At 42.4% G+C, this 13,892-nt stretch overlaps 1 protein-coding gene across 4 annotated transcripts in view; it reads right to left on the reverse strand.

The window, feature by feature from the left end:
- The window catches only part of DIS3L2 (DIS3 like 3'-5' exoribonuclease 2), a 194,176-nt gene that overhangs the window by 75,281 nt on the left and 105,003 nt on the right, over nucleotides 1-13,892 (reverse strand). For all 4 annotated transcript variants that reach the window (XM_063339888.1, XM_063339887.1, XM_063339889.1 and 1 more), the window contains one exon: nucleotides 2,440-2,552. In XM_063339888.1, the coding sequence (XP_063195958.1) occupies nucleotides 2,440-2,552 (113 nt within the window). The remainder of the gene's footprint in view (nucleotides 1-2,439; nucleotides 2,553-13,892) is intronic.

The raw sequence follows: 13,892 nt of genomic DNA on the forward strand, positions 1-13,892 counted from the left end.
AACATTGGACTTTTATTAAATAGACTACTAGCAATTACACAATAACTCCCCTTCTGGATACACGGTTCAGGAAAATTAAATATGTGGCTTTATTTAACTTCTTTGGGAGGATTAGCATGGTGCTAACCTCTAGCAGAATCACAGCTGTCTTAGGAAACAGTTCCATCAAGGAAAGCATATTTTCTACAAGAGTCATGCTACCATCTTGTTTCAGACAGCCTGGCTGCTTTCCTTTGCCCGTCCCCTCTCTCCTTTTCATCTCTTGCAATTAAAATATTGACCATTTCATCATCTAACCTAGTTTGCAGTCTTAAAATATATTTTCTGCAGGGCAGAACTGTGGGTAAAACACTAATCCTGACTGCTGGGCCAAGGTAGTTGAAGAGCAATTGAAGATTACAGGCAATAGATAATTTACGTTGGCATTGCATGTGACTGACTGGTAGTGCTGGGGGGAAAAAGCGCTTTGAAAGAAAATTCAATTAGCTTTTGAATTCAACCAGATTTTAAAGAAAAATGTCTCCTTTCTACATAAAAATCTTCCTTCTCCCTTTAAAAAAAAAAAATCACATGCCTTCAAACCACAGTATTTTGACTTGGAAATAGTGCTACAACATCCTGCTGGACTACAGCTTTGCTGCCTGCAGTGACACCCCCGCTGGGCCAGCCCACACCTCCCATAGTGAGCTACGGCCGTTGAGTCATCCATCCATCAGAGGGGGAAGAAGAGCACTGCAGAAGCCAAGGGCTTATCACTGCAGAGACTGTAGGACTGGGAAGACTCTGGTGCCAGAACTGCTGTTTCCATGAGATATGCATTGCTTCCCACTCCTGGAGAACAGCAAGTCACTGGGAACTTGGTCCCGCACTGCAACACCTGTGTGCTTTTGGCCTCGCCACCACCAACCCATCTGGGGGACCTTCTGCATTGCTGTTGTGGCTATACATAGAATCATAGAATCTTCATGGTTGGAAAGGACCTTTGAGATCACCGAGTCCAACCATACACACACAAAAAAACCCCCAAACCCCTACAATCTCTGCCACTAGAGCGTGCTCTGAAATATCAAATTTAGACGTTTCTTAAACACCTCTAGGGATGGCGACTCAACCACCTCCCTGGGCAGGCTGTTCCAGTGCCTGACCGCTCTTTCAGTAAAGTAATTCTTCCTAATATCTAATCTAAACCTCCCCTGCCACAACTTCAGACCATTTCCTCTGGTCCTGTCATTATTCACCTGGGAGAGGAGGCCAACATTCCATACAGCCCGTACCCACAGAGACGTAAAACCCACCCGTTCACTCAGAAAGCTGTGCCTTGCTATTTCTTCCCAAGGCAAGTTAGAGAACAGCTACTAAAGGTTAACAGCTTGATATCAAACCACTAATTTTATTTCAATAGCGTAAAAGAAAACATTTTATCATCTGGTAAGTGTGGAGAGGCCACAGCAAACTACTGGAACAAGCATCATTACAAGACCCTCCCCGGATAGTAACCCTGGGCACATCCAGGAAGGGAGGGGAAGAATCACTCCTAATCCTAAGTAGCAAGTAGGATATGTTTATTTATTATACAAAAGATACCCTGTCATCCCGGAAAGGGCTGTGGAGACAAGGACTTCAGCCTGACTGAATGGGAGTGTGGGGAAAGGCAGAATAATCTCCTCCTACGAGATTGTCTCAACACTCTTCTTCATGCAGCTGATGCTTAAAGCTGACACGGGACGCTAACAGCCAAGCGTCCCAGCTTCCCTGCACGCATGGTGCCGACAGTATCTGATGAGCACGGAAGTGTTTCTGCACATTCAACTGAAAATGAGACAGGCCCAGACAAAACCTGGATGTTTCCTTTCCGATTATGTTAAACTTGAACCTGTTCATTTCTAAAGTTTAGAAGTTAAACTTTAACATTTGATTCTGTTACACTAAAATCTGTACAATTTCAAAAATCTTTTCGTTCCATGATGAAAGAACATGATTTCTACAGTATTTGGGATACCCAGATAGAAGAAGAGCATGAACCTCCTGTTGTATCTCAAGATGTGAGATTGCACAGGGTGTTTTACACCCGATTCTGCTACGCATCCACTCCTGGGAGGGATTAGTTACCACTACTGCACTGAAGACGAAGGCAAAACTCTCCACCACCACATCTGCAAATTTCAAGGCTGCAGCAGCAAAGCAGATGAGCCCGCTGGGGTCTGCCAGGCTTAGCTGAGGTCAGCATGGTGCAAATGCAGCTACACAGCTCTGTGTCCTGAACCAGTTCTAGATCAGCAGAGTCCCGTTCACACAGAACATCAGTTTGCTCATTTTTGTAGGTTTGCTGCAATAGCAGCCAGATGTTGGTTGTGGGCATCTGAAAATGAACCTTTAAAATGAGTTTATGGTAAATGGAAGACACGCTTGTCAGAAGAAAAAAGGAAAAGTTGTCCTTACCTTCTGCACCAGATAGACACTAGTTGCTCTTTCGCTCGCTACTTTATCCAGCGCTGTTTCTTCCAGTACAAAGTAGCTTACATCCGCGATGTGAACACCCACTTCAAAGTTCCCTGAAATTGCACAAGGAAGTCAGTAGGCTGCAGACAGAAATGAAGGATTTTAGGGGACTGAGGAAGAATTAAAGAATTGCATCCAGAAGTCAGTTTTGCAAGAAAAAGTTAAAAAAAAAAATATATAAAAAAAAATCAAGAATTTTATGATCTCTGCATTTTCTGCCAGGTCACTTCTGGCAGAGCAATTATTTGTGATGGGTGAGTCCTGTGAGCTATCCCAGAGCCAGGGGTACGGAGAGAGAAAGAAGTACAAGCTACAACATGCAATTTTCACAATTTTTAGCCTGATAGGTCTTAGTGATTCTGCGTATAGATTCCTTTGATTCATTCCATATAACTGCTGGCATATTTAACTCTGGCCCCTCTCCTGCCTCTCCCAGTGCTACCGTAACCTTTTAGCCTTATGCCTAGACCTCACAAAAATGATACTACTTTCCACCTCTTCTCTCTGAGCTGATAACTGTGGTCTCTCAGGACACTACCAAATTCACAGCCACTGTGGCTACAACATACAAGCGAATACACGAGTGAATCCTCAAGCACAGCGGTGGATATGCAAAAAACCTTCAACACCACGTGGATAAGTCTTTCCAACTAAGAGCTTCTAATAGTGAGCCCAGTTTTCATCCCTGTGCTGTGAGACAATGGTAAGCAAGAAACACGGGACCCCACCTTAGAACCCCGCCGGCAATGCAGTACACCATTTCCCAGGCGTGGAGCAGCCGATCACACGTGCTTTTGAGTTTTTGGAGCTGCACTTGTTTCTACTTTACCATGGTTGAGCCCAAATTGCTGCTGGTGACCTAGTCAGTCTTCAATGACTTCATATCAGGCTATGCAGAAGCACAGCTTTCCACAAGCAGAATATTCCCACTGCTATCCTGCCTTCCCTTCAGATTAGCATTTTTATCTTTTAATTAGAGTCCAGTCTAGAAGTGTCTTAATTCAAAAGTTAGGCTAGAGAGAAGTACTACTGAGGTTCATGATGAGGTTTTGGCAATAATTTGGATTTGGAAGTAGTGATCACCCTCATCTTTGGAAGTAATTAGTACCTTGGTCCAAGAAATTCTGGTTTGCTAATCCTCAAAGAAGCCTATTGACCTTTGTTTTCTCTGGAAGGATGAGGCTAGATTTGAGGTGCTTATTTGTAGAATAGTTCTAAGTGCAGAGGGTTCCTAATTATAACACTTGGTTCTTTAGAGGAATTCACTAATTCCTTGGTATCTATAAATATTTTTTCTTTCCTTCATTTTTTTTAAAAGACAACGTAATAAGATACCATGCTGGTGAGGATCCCGTTTGTTTATTCGCCTCGCAAAGAATATTATCAAAGCCTTTCTCTAGAGTGTCACGTTTTTGAAGGATAAATGGTTCATAACTGCCATCGTTACACAGAACATCTACCCATGTGCCCTTATCTGCCCGCGTGCCCTTCTGATGGGTACGGGTGCTAGATTTCAACAGAGTGGGAACGGAAACGTCTGCAGGTGAGTAGGAAGCATGAGAAGGTTCAAGCTCGTATGAGATGAGCCACCTAACCCACTGTGCCCCCAAGCTGGGAGTTCAGAAAACTGAGCACCAACCCGTCCTGTGCGACTGTTTGAACTCGTAACAATCTTAACTTTATTAAGCCATATTTGCGCAGCAAACGGTGAGTACGGAAAGCATTATCTTGCTTTTCGTACACTCAGACCACAGATGTAAAGGCAGCAGAAACGCACATGGCAGATGGGAGCACTGGGATTTAGATTTTGTCCACATAACCTACAGTCACTGGAAGGTCCTGCAGAGAGTCAATACGATGGCAGCAGGGGGAGAGGGCAATAATCCCATCACACACCAAGGGACAAATTCCACCACTCGTTAGGAAGCTGGGAGAAAAGGGGGCAGATTAAATGGTTCACCTCAGAAAGCTGCCTACAGCTGTGTTGTGATATTATCACATGCCTTGAAAGCCGCTCTACATGGATTAGGCATCCAAGCCTGAAACTACTTAGACGGTAAGTCTTAGACCAACAGTTCAACCAACAGGTTTAATATTACACACACTCGAAGCCAACACACTCAGAAGGTAAAAAAATATTGAATACTTTGAAGTCAATATTGTAATGTATTGACCCTGCAGGCAAATATTGACGAAAGGAAAAGGAGAGGGGGTCATTACATCATGCCTTTAATCGTACTTTAATTCAATATGTGCACTGTTACATATATGAACTTTTTGTCCTTGGTAGAAAATCGACAAACCAAGAAAGATCTCATTGCATGAGATAATAAAACATGGAGTCAGCCAACGAAAACACATTGAGCAGAGTTAAATTTCATTCAGGTTTCCCACCAGAGCTTCTAAAAGCCGGGGTCAGCGTGAGCCCCCTGCTTTTGAACTTTTAATGGAAATTCTATCTAAATATTTTCTTACATACATTGACATAATGCAAACTGGCAGCTCTTGGGTTTGTCTTGCTCAAGTATGAATCACCCTATCTCCCTCACCCCCAAAAAATTCAGACCAAGAGAACTTGAAGATACAGCACAGCGATCAACCAATCTGATTTTGCTCAAATCACTGCCTTTGAATGTGTTAGACAAAATACCAGCCTAAGCCTGCACAGAAATACCTGCCTACCGCTCTCTTCTGGTTTATTTGCTAATTAAAATGAAAGAGCTTTGTGGATAGAGAAATACTATTCACTAGGATTCTCTTCCAGGTCCACAAACAGTTTTTCTAGTCTCATTAATTTTTATGACAAAGTCACAAAAGGAACATTTTACATTGTAAGTCTTGCGTTATTTCCCAAGGAAAAAAGAAAATGTGGCCTGAATGAAAGGAAAAGAGAGTTAAACCAGCACTTATTTATTGAAAAAGTCTTGTCAGAGAGAGAGAAAAGGGAGAAAGGGGGACACCCACATGGACCACACACCACAGGCTGCTACACATTGTCTACTCCACCTTCATTTTGATGAAGTCTACTTTTCCAGCAAATAGAGGCTTCAAGTCTTGGGATGCAGCTCTCCATCGTGATAGACTTTATACCCTAAATTTCCTACAGAAGCAAGTACTTTGCAAATGACAGTCTTGCTTCACCCCAAATTTAAAATCCTCCTACAGTGAAGCTAAAGCTACACAACAACCCCTAAAGCTAGGTATACGCTACCAGTTTAAGGACGTTTTTTTTTTTTAAAAAGGAATTTACATAAGAATGTACAGGAGATTAAGCCAGACACTTCATATGCTGATATCAAAGTAAGAGCTGAAGGGAACATCTATTGCAATAAAAAAAAAAAACGCTGAAAGCATTTGGATGGCTTCTTTCACTCAGGGTCTCTGGGATTTTTTCATTTAAAATCATTTCATCTGAAAGTGGGTACAAAATTGTCATCCCATTCAAACTCCACCACAACAAAGCTGCTACATGGGAGACGTTTAGCAACAGGGAATGCAGTTTCGAACCAAGCGCCACATGTTTTATTAACCAGCTGTACCCTATTAGCCCCTCTCCGCTAATACAGAGGCGCGGCAGCAGAGATGGATGGGAGACAGAAGTATTATTTGAAATTACACTGTGGCATTGCAAAACCCAGTAATGAGGCCCTTTGCAAAGAGGAGCTCCCCTCCCAAGCTCTGCAAGTAGAAATAGGGAAAGGGCTGGGCACTCAGCCACCAAGGTTCCTCTAGGGCCAATGCTCTGTGCAAGAGGGACAGGATTTGTTGCCACCTTACTGCAAACAACACAGTTTGATGCCCTTGAGGCACTGCACACAGAAGACAATTTTCCTTTTATTTTACCATCACCCAGACTGCTAGAATGGCAGGATACAAGGGACCTATATTTCTCCAAGTTTCTAGAAGCCTGGATCCCCTCGCGAAGGTTACCAAGTGATAGAGCTACGAAAGGCAGGTCTCCCCCTGCATGACGCTGCACCAGGCGCACAGCGGTTTTGGAGGAGGTTCGTCTCCTTGTCCTGAGAATCTGATTCATTTGAATCCAGTCCAAAACCTTGTGTGTCTAACACTGATATGATGCTAAAATCAAAGCAGAATTGGTGGCACCTCACAGAAGAACAAGCTGTTCCTTTTTTTTATTTTTTTTCACTGACGATCTCATTCTCTACAACAAAACAGTTCAAAGAACCTTTTTCCTTCTTTATTTAGGAAAATTATAAACAAAACAGGATTAGCAAGAAAGAGCTGGAAGAGAAGGAAAAGGCCCTTTCAGCCTGTAAATGCTCCATACAAACTGCCAACCCAGCAAGTCACATCATGTATTTGCCCCAGGAATTCGAGAGTTGAGTTGAATGTATTTGAACAGTATGCGAAGGAACACACTGGCAGCACACCCCTCTTCTCCGTCTTCAGCAACCCTAGTCATTCCCAGCACAAATGCAGACAGACCAGGCACGTTCACTTTATACCTTAGCATATGCAAATTTTAGAACCATGCAACTTAAAAATGCAACTCTTCAAGGAAAAAACAGCACAAGGTAATTCTCTAGCATGCATACACACTCCCTTTTATTTCCATCTCACCTTCAAGCACCATCATTTTCAGGGGAGAAGACAAACGCTACCAAGAGTGTTAAGTCAACTTAAAATTTAATACCGAGTTTTTTGTATTAACCACTATTTCTTACACTGTCTTCAACCCTCAGTTAGGGAGATACAGAAGAGTTCAAAGCAGATTGCAAAGTGTTTGCTCTACCAGAAAACAGCCAACTAGCAACCTGCTGCCAGCAATTCCAGATAGTTGCCTGTTCCCTGGCTAGACCAAACTCAAATAATTACAGCTCTTTCCCATTCCCCTGCCCTGGGGGTACCATGCTGCTGCTCTTATCTGAAAAGCAGTGTTTAGCACCTTGCAAAAGTATGAAAAACTTGCATAAAGAGAGACAAATGAGGCCTTTAACCTACATGCACATTTGGTTGCTATTACCAGTGCTACAGTAGAGCGTGGGTCTTCATCAAGGCTGAGGTTCTCACATGTGACCACAGGCAAACGGGCAAGGACAGTGTCTACAATGAAGGGTCTCAGTTACAGAAGGGACAGCCAGAGGGGCTGCAGACAGTAACAGGGGTGGACACAAAACAAATGTAAGTTGCAGTGAGGCAGAAAATGGCACTGAGACTTGGGGAAGCTGCTGGAAGTAGCTAGAGGCCATCACAGATCTTTAACACATGCCTTTAAATGAAGGACCTGATCCAAACCCAAACATTTCTGTTTCTCTTTGGCACGTGTAGGTACATCCACGGCTCAAGTGTTACAGAAGTGTCCCTCTTGGGATCAAGAGAGGAGAAAACAGAGAGAGAAAAGAGAATGACTGAGTGGGAGAAAAGAGCAAGTGGGAAAGCAAAAAAAAAAAAAGCAAGATGGAGAAGAGTTTAATATAAAAATAAAAGTGGAACTATAAAAAGAGAGAGTTATTTGTCTGCTCTGGAGCCTGAACACAAAGGTGGGTGGCTTTAATTCTCAGCTGAGGTTACTTTTCCACCACAGGAAGCCAAGCTATTGTTCAGAAAATCAGACAGTGTGTTTTATTTTACTTATTTTAAAACAACAAGGCAAGTGCTTAAATTTTACTTGTGTGCCCTAGGGCCATTCTGCTTTTTGAAAGTGCAGAGCAACTGAGCATAAATCCATTAACTTGTTTACCAAGAAACCAAATTTTTTTAAATTATCACATGATGGTCCTTTAGCCAACCGAAATGCAACTAATTACACCTTTTTTTAAGCAAGTAATAGCTTTTTCCTTCTCTAAAGGTCTCTTCCTTGACATAACCTCATGAAAAGACTCTGGCAAAAGGAATGAGAATCCTGTATCTCAAGAGAGCGGGACAAGTCCCCGGGGCACAGAGCAGCAACTTTTCCATCCAAGTATGAATACAACTTCAGTAAATGTTGCAACAACTTCAAAAGAGGAAAAACTGCCTGCCCAAAAAAAACCAACCAGCACCTCTAAAGGGTAACGATCCACAGATACTATGTACTACCAGGCATTGCCTCTAGGAGATTTCCCCATCCAATCCCCTCTGCCACTGGTTTGCATGAGAAATGTCCCACAGAAACAGCCCCCTTCACCCACCAGCCACAGAGAGACTTTGAGACCATCAGGAACAGCCTGGCCAAGGTTTCAAGATAACTGAACTCTTCTTTGAGCTATTTTTAGTCAGGTTTTTTTTTTTCCTGTGTTTGTAGCACCTGGAGAGGTGGTCAAGGTCAGGTCCCCGACTTCCACAGGGGGAAGAGAGAAGGAGCCGGCACACGCAGCACATCAGCTCCAAGTGCCTGCATCAGACTGGGAAGAGCAAAAGGGCTGGGTGGGTCCAGGCTTTCGCTTTGCTTCTTAAACCACAATTAAAACCATTTTTTTAACTCTTTAGCCTTTACAAATCACATTTACGTCCTTCCCTTCAGGAGCTGGGCTGATGTAAAGACAAAAAAACCCGTGACTTTTATTTAACTGCAAAAACTCAGGAGCTGCGAGATGGACTGAATTGTCAAAGTTATACGCAGAACCAAGACTGGCCCCAGTTATTCCAAAGTGAGAAACAGGGTGAGATCACAGGGTAAGGGAAAAAATAAAAATAAAAACATCCTCAAATGTTAACTCTTCTATACTGAAAGTCACGGCACTTCCTGCATTTCTGGAAGTATCTGAGAAACCATTGATGGGAACGGTGATGTTGCAAAGTCATGCTTTCAGCGATCCTGAGAGAACCATGAAATATTCAGAGCATTTAATAAAAATAAAGCATAACAGGTTTTTTGTTATTTTCTTTTTATTTTTTCTTCTTTAATTTAAAAGGTCAACATGTGACATCAATGAGTCTAGAATCTGGAATAACCCCTATCTGCTTTGTCGTGACTTTTAAAGCACTGTTTTACTCAGTGCTTTACTCAACTACCCCAACCTTTGGCCATTTTGTCTCTGGCATCAACTGAATGTTATGGAGACAACTACAATTTTACAAACCAATTTGGGATCGGCTCCAGGTAAAGTGCAAAACAAAGCTCATGTGTTCATTAAGGGCAATGAAGGACAAGTGAAGATGAAATGCAGAAAAACATCCCAGGAAAGGAACCCTTCCTTAGCAGAATACTTTCCAGAGTTCTCCACGAGACATCAGCAACTCTTTAAATAGTTTCAGAATTATGAGGAGTCTTTATCTATACTGAATTAAATGCTAGGAGCAGGTCTTCCATGTGAATTGCATACAGGTTTTGTCTGCAGCAGCTAATAAATTCAGCAATGTCCTAAAACCACTTAATAGCATTTAAAAGCCACCTTTTATACCACAAAACCAAGCCAGGACACCTCTATAACGTGGCACTTCACGTGTCGTGCATTACAGAGCCCTGAGTTTTATACGCAAACCAGCACAGGCCAGATCAGTTAAGCACTTGTTCAAATACTTTGGCTAGGGTTAGGATTTAAAGCCTGTGCAAGGAAAGCACTCCGCCATGCCGCCCGGTTCTGAAGGGTTTGCTCAGAGATGGCTCTTGGTCAGCACGAGGCATTCACAAGCTCTCAGGAGAGCAGGAGGGTGGATCCTCCCATGGGAACATGGGGTAGACCTTCGTGTTGGTCATGTTCTCCCAACTTCCAGTTCCAGATGGAAACATCTAAGCTTGTGATCAATCAGAAGTCAGGTCTCCAGGCTTCACAGATTATCTCACATTAACGAGGCAGAGAAACATAACATGCGAGTGTCCTGTCCTGTGTGTTGCCAGTCAACCCAGGTCAGCTCTTCATCACCTTGTGACAGGAGATGCTGCCATCCAGAATGCACCTAATGCCTACGCTATTCCTGAAAACTACCTTCAAACCTGATGTAATAACTCCGGAGGAGAATGAAATAGCTCTTCTGTGCAAGTGGTACCACCGCACCATTAAGTTGGATACTTACACAAGGAAGGAATTCTCCTGAGGGGAAAACCACTAAACACTTAGAAGGACAGAATTTACGCAGCATGTACAAGATAAAACATTTAATTGTAGATTGAAGGACATGGGGAATGATACCCAACAGAAGAAGTACACTGCATAAAGATTTGTTCACACTGATGAGCAAGATACAAGCAAGAAAATACAGATGAAAGCAGGGCACAAGTATTTAAATAATAAAAGTCAGCCAGAGCACAGGATAATAGGGGACAGACAGTGTAATGATGGAAAACGAAGAATGTGCCTTTTCTTTGATACATCAAATGTGCCCAGCACTGGCAGACTGAAACCAGACACACAATGGTTCCTTATGCAGTGATGCCTACGTCCCACCTTCTGCCCGTGCAAGTTTTCTCCACATTCCTATGCCGGTACCTGTTTGCACTGCAGAAAGTCATGAGTGAGCTGGTTTCCTCTGTGCCTGCACAAGGGTGCAGCTTTGTGAGGTGCCGAAATATCAAGTTCCACTTAGGGGTTTTATACATTGTATTGATTTCTTTGCAAGATTGAAGTGTAATGAGCAAAATGAAGAGGAGTTACAAACCTCAAATACATCAGATTTATCCACTGAATGCCAGTACGTGCTATACGGTCATCCCTGGGAGAACCTCTAGGTGACTATTTGTGACTTAAACCCAACATGAATCTTTGCTACTCAGAGTCTATCCCAAGCACTTGGCAGATGGATCTTCAACCCTCCACCAAGACAAGGTGTCAAGCAGGACCGCTAGGCAAAGCCTGTGCTGCTGTGAACTCACGATTCCCAGCTCAGAAAGCACTCCTTGCTGGTAGGGAGAAGTTACCAAGGGAGACTCCTTGCAGTCTCTTAACAGTGAGGTTTCCAGCCAACATGATGAAAGTAAAAGGACAATTTCTGGTATTCACGTCATGATTTGTTTTTATTGCTATTCCAAGACCCATTCAAGATGCTAACTCTATCAGGAAATCAGCAGTCATTGAATTTAAAGAGATGGGAAGTGGCACCCAGCAGCTTTCAAGATGAATTACAATAATTTTGGGTGTAGGGATGTCATCCTGTTCCTGAACTGAAGGTTCAGAGTGGGGAGGGACCAGCCTCTCTCTACTGCTAGGTCAGTCCCTTTTGTCATATCTCTACCGAACACAGTAATCGAAGGCTAAGCAAGCGTTCCCAGGCATTCAAAGAGACCTTGGGATTTAGTGCTAGGCCAAACACATATAAGGTACTTCCAGTGAACAGCCTTGACATTTCAACTTCTTTGAGAACAGAAGGCAGCCGCTGAGATTTCACTTTCAGCCATCCAACTTTCTTGTTTATTTTTGGAAAGATTTCCAAAATATTTCCATCTGCACCTGGTTTTACTCTTTCTATGTAACTAGCATAATATTCAACAATCGAGAATTACTGTTGTGAATTGCCCTGTAAGAAGATGTTTTTCCTGTTCAGCTGGGTTCCGAGACCCCCGCATTGCAGTGAAAGTTAAAACAATAGCCTAGTGATTCTGAGGGATTCTGTCATTTAAGAAAGTTGATTATAAAGAATATATACAGCAGTAACTTCTTTGCTGCCTGCATGCAATAGAACGTATGACTGAAGTTAACCATGTGGGAATTTATTCCTAGCTATTTGTACCCATCTAAAGTTTATCTTCCTCACATATCTTCTGATTCTTATCTGCTAAATTTACTGAAAAATCCTGTTTTGTCTAGTCTGGTCATCGCCTGTCATTTGCGGTTCTTCTCTAAAGACTCTCCTGGTCCCTGCGGTCCTTTTTAGTGCACAGAAGTCCTAGACAAAGTGCTTTTAGATCTCTTTGTACAGGAATTTCTGGATCCTCTCCCCATTAACCAGCTCTTTAAAGGCATTTGTGGTTTTCTTCTTCAACATACAATTGGACACTATTGTTTTTAAGTCTGTATCCACCAATGGTAGCGACATCGTCTGGGACACAAAATCCTGCGCCTCTAAATCTTTGGGGAATTGTCCCAGGTCCTGAATCTATGAACTGAAACGCTCCGGAAGGCGACTTCACCCAGAGCATCGCTCCTCCCTGCAGGAAAGTAAACACACTTTTATGAGTAATTCTGCTGGTATTTGCACGTCTGTCTGCATGTTCTGCAGCCACGGTCCTCATAAGATTAGTCCTTCATAGACATTTTACCTTTTATTTTGTTTTAATCCTCTGGTTTTTTCCGTTACAGCTTTGTGTACTGTCCAAAAAAAAAAAAAGCTTTGGGGATAAGGATGGAATCTTTATAAAATATCTATAATTGATACAAAATTCCAATGCAGTAAATATGACCTACCAATATTAAATCCTGCCCATTTTTGCTTAACCAAGCTTTTAACCAATCTTCTCACAAGCAGCTTTCAAATATATGCAAAAAATGTTTTAACAAATTATGTTTCAGCAATCAATGCTCCAACCAAATCCAAATTTTCTTAATCTCCGCCCCAATACCTTATCACTCAGTTTAATGGGGATTAGGCTCACTCTATTTACCTTTCAAACACGATCAGTTTGGAGCAAGCCACCCTATTTCCACTCAAACTGAGGGGAGCCCTATATATTGTCAAGTTGTCTCACGGATTTTAAGAGAGATGTTCGGTGGAGGAAAGGTGACGCAATCCAGCCCTCTGATTCCATTCAACCCTGCACTTGGAAATTGGAAGTGATGTGTTTTTCTGCACACAACCCCACGTTACTTTAAAAGAAGAGGCAAAATATACTGTACATGCTGCAGTTCCCCAGCTTTATATGGGATTACATTATGGGACACAGCAGTGATCCGGATTTGGCACAGAACTGAGTGTATTTTGTATATTTCAAAGAATCTGCAACCACAAGCCCTCAATAGAAAGAAAGGACATGTACCTGTTTCTAATCGCTGCAATATGTCTTGTTCACTTTCCTAGTGACACAACAAAACCCACCAGACTAATCAGCAGGTAACAGGAGAGCTGAGCTAATTACACCCAATACCAAAGGAAAAACTGGCCAAATGTTATGCACAATCCCACTCCTTGTAGGTCTTCTTTATTTTTCCCATATTTGACTCCTGCAATAAATTTAGTAAATTACAGTTTATGGTCATTTTACATTTGACTCATATATCAATGTGGGGTTTCTGTCATGTTCTCTCTGAGTCTGGTATCTGTTCATCTTAAACATCTTACAAAGAAGGAAGCATAGTAATTTCATAATGTAACTTCTGAATCAACACTAGTTCATTCTTCAGTGTTTATCTTAAGCAAGTCAGCCCAACATGACTAATTACAAACTCTTCCTATACTCTGCGCTGCAGGGACCAAATGGATTAGCTGAACGGTCCTGTACCATGTGTTACTGGAGCAAATTTCACCCTACAGTCCTTCAGTGGCCAGAGGGACAAAGCTGAATAGAAGAGGGAATATTT

This window comes from Chroicocephalus ridibundus, chromosome 6 (assembly GCF_963924245.1).
Source record: "Chroicocephalus ridibundus chromosome 6, bChrRid1.1, whole genome shotgun sequence".
Classification (NCBI taxonomy): domain Eukaryota; kingdom Metazoa; phylum Chordata; class Aves; order Charadriiformes; family Laridae; genus Chroicocephalus; species Chroicocephalus ridibundus.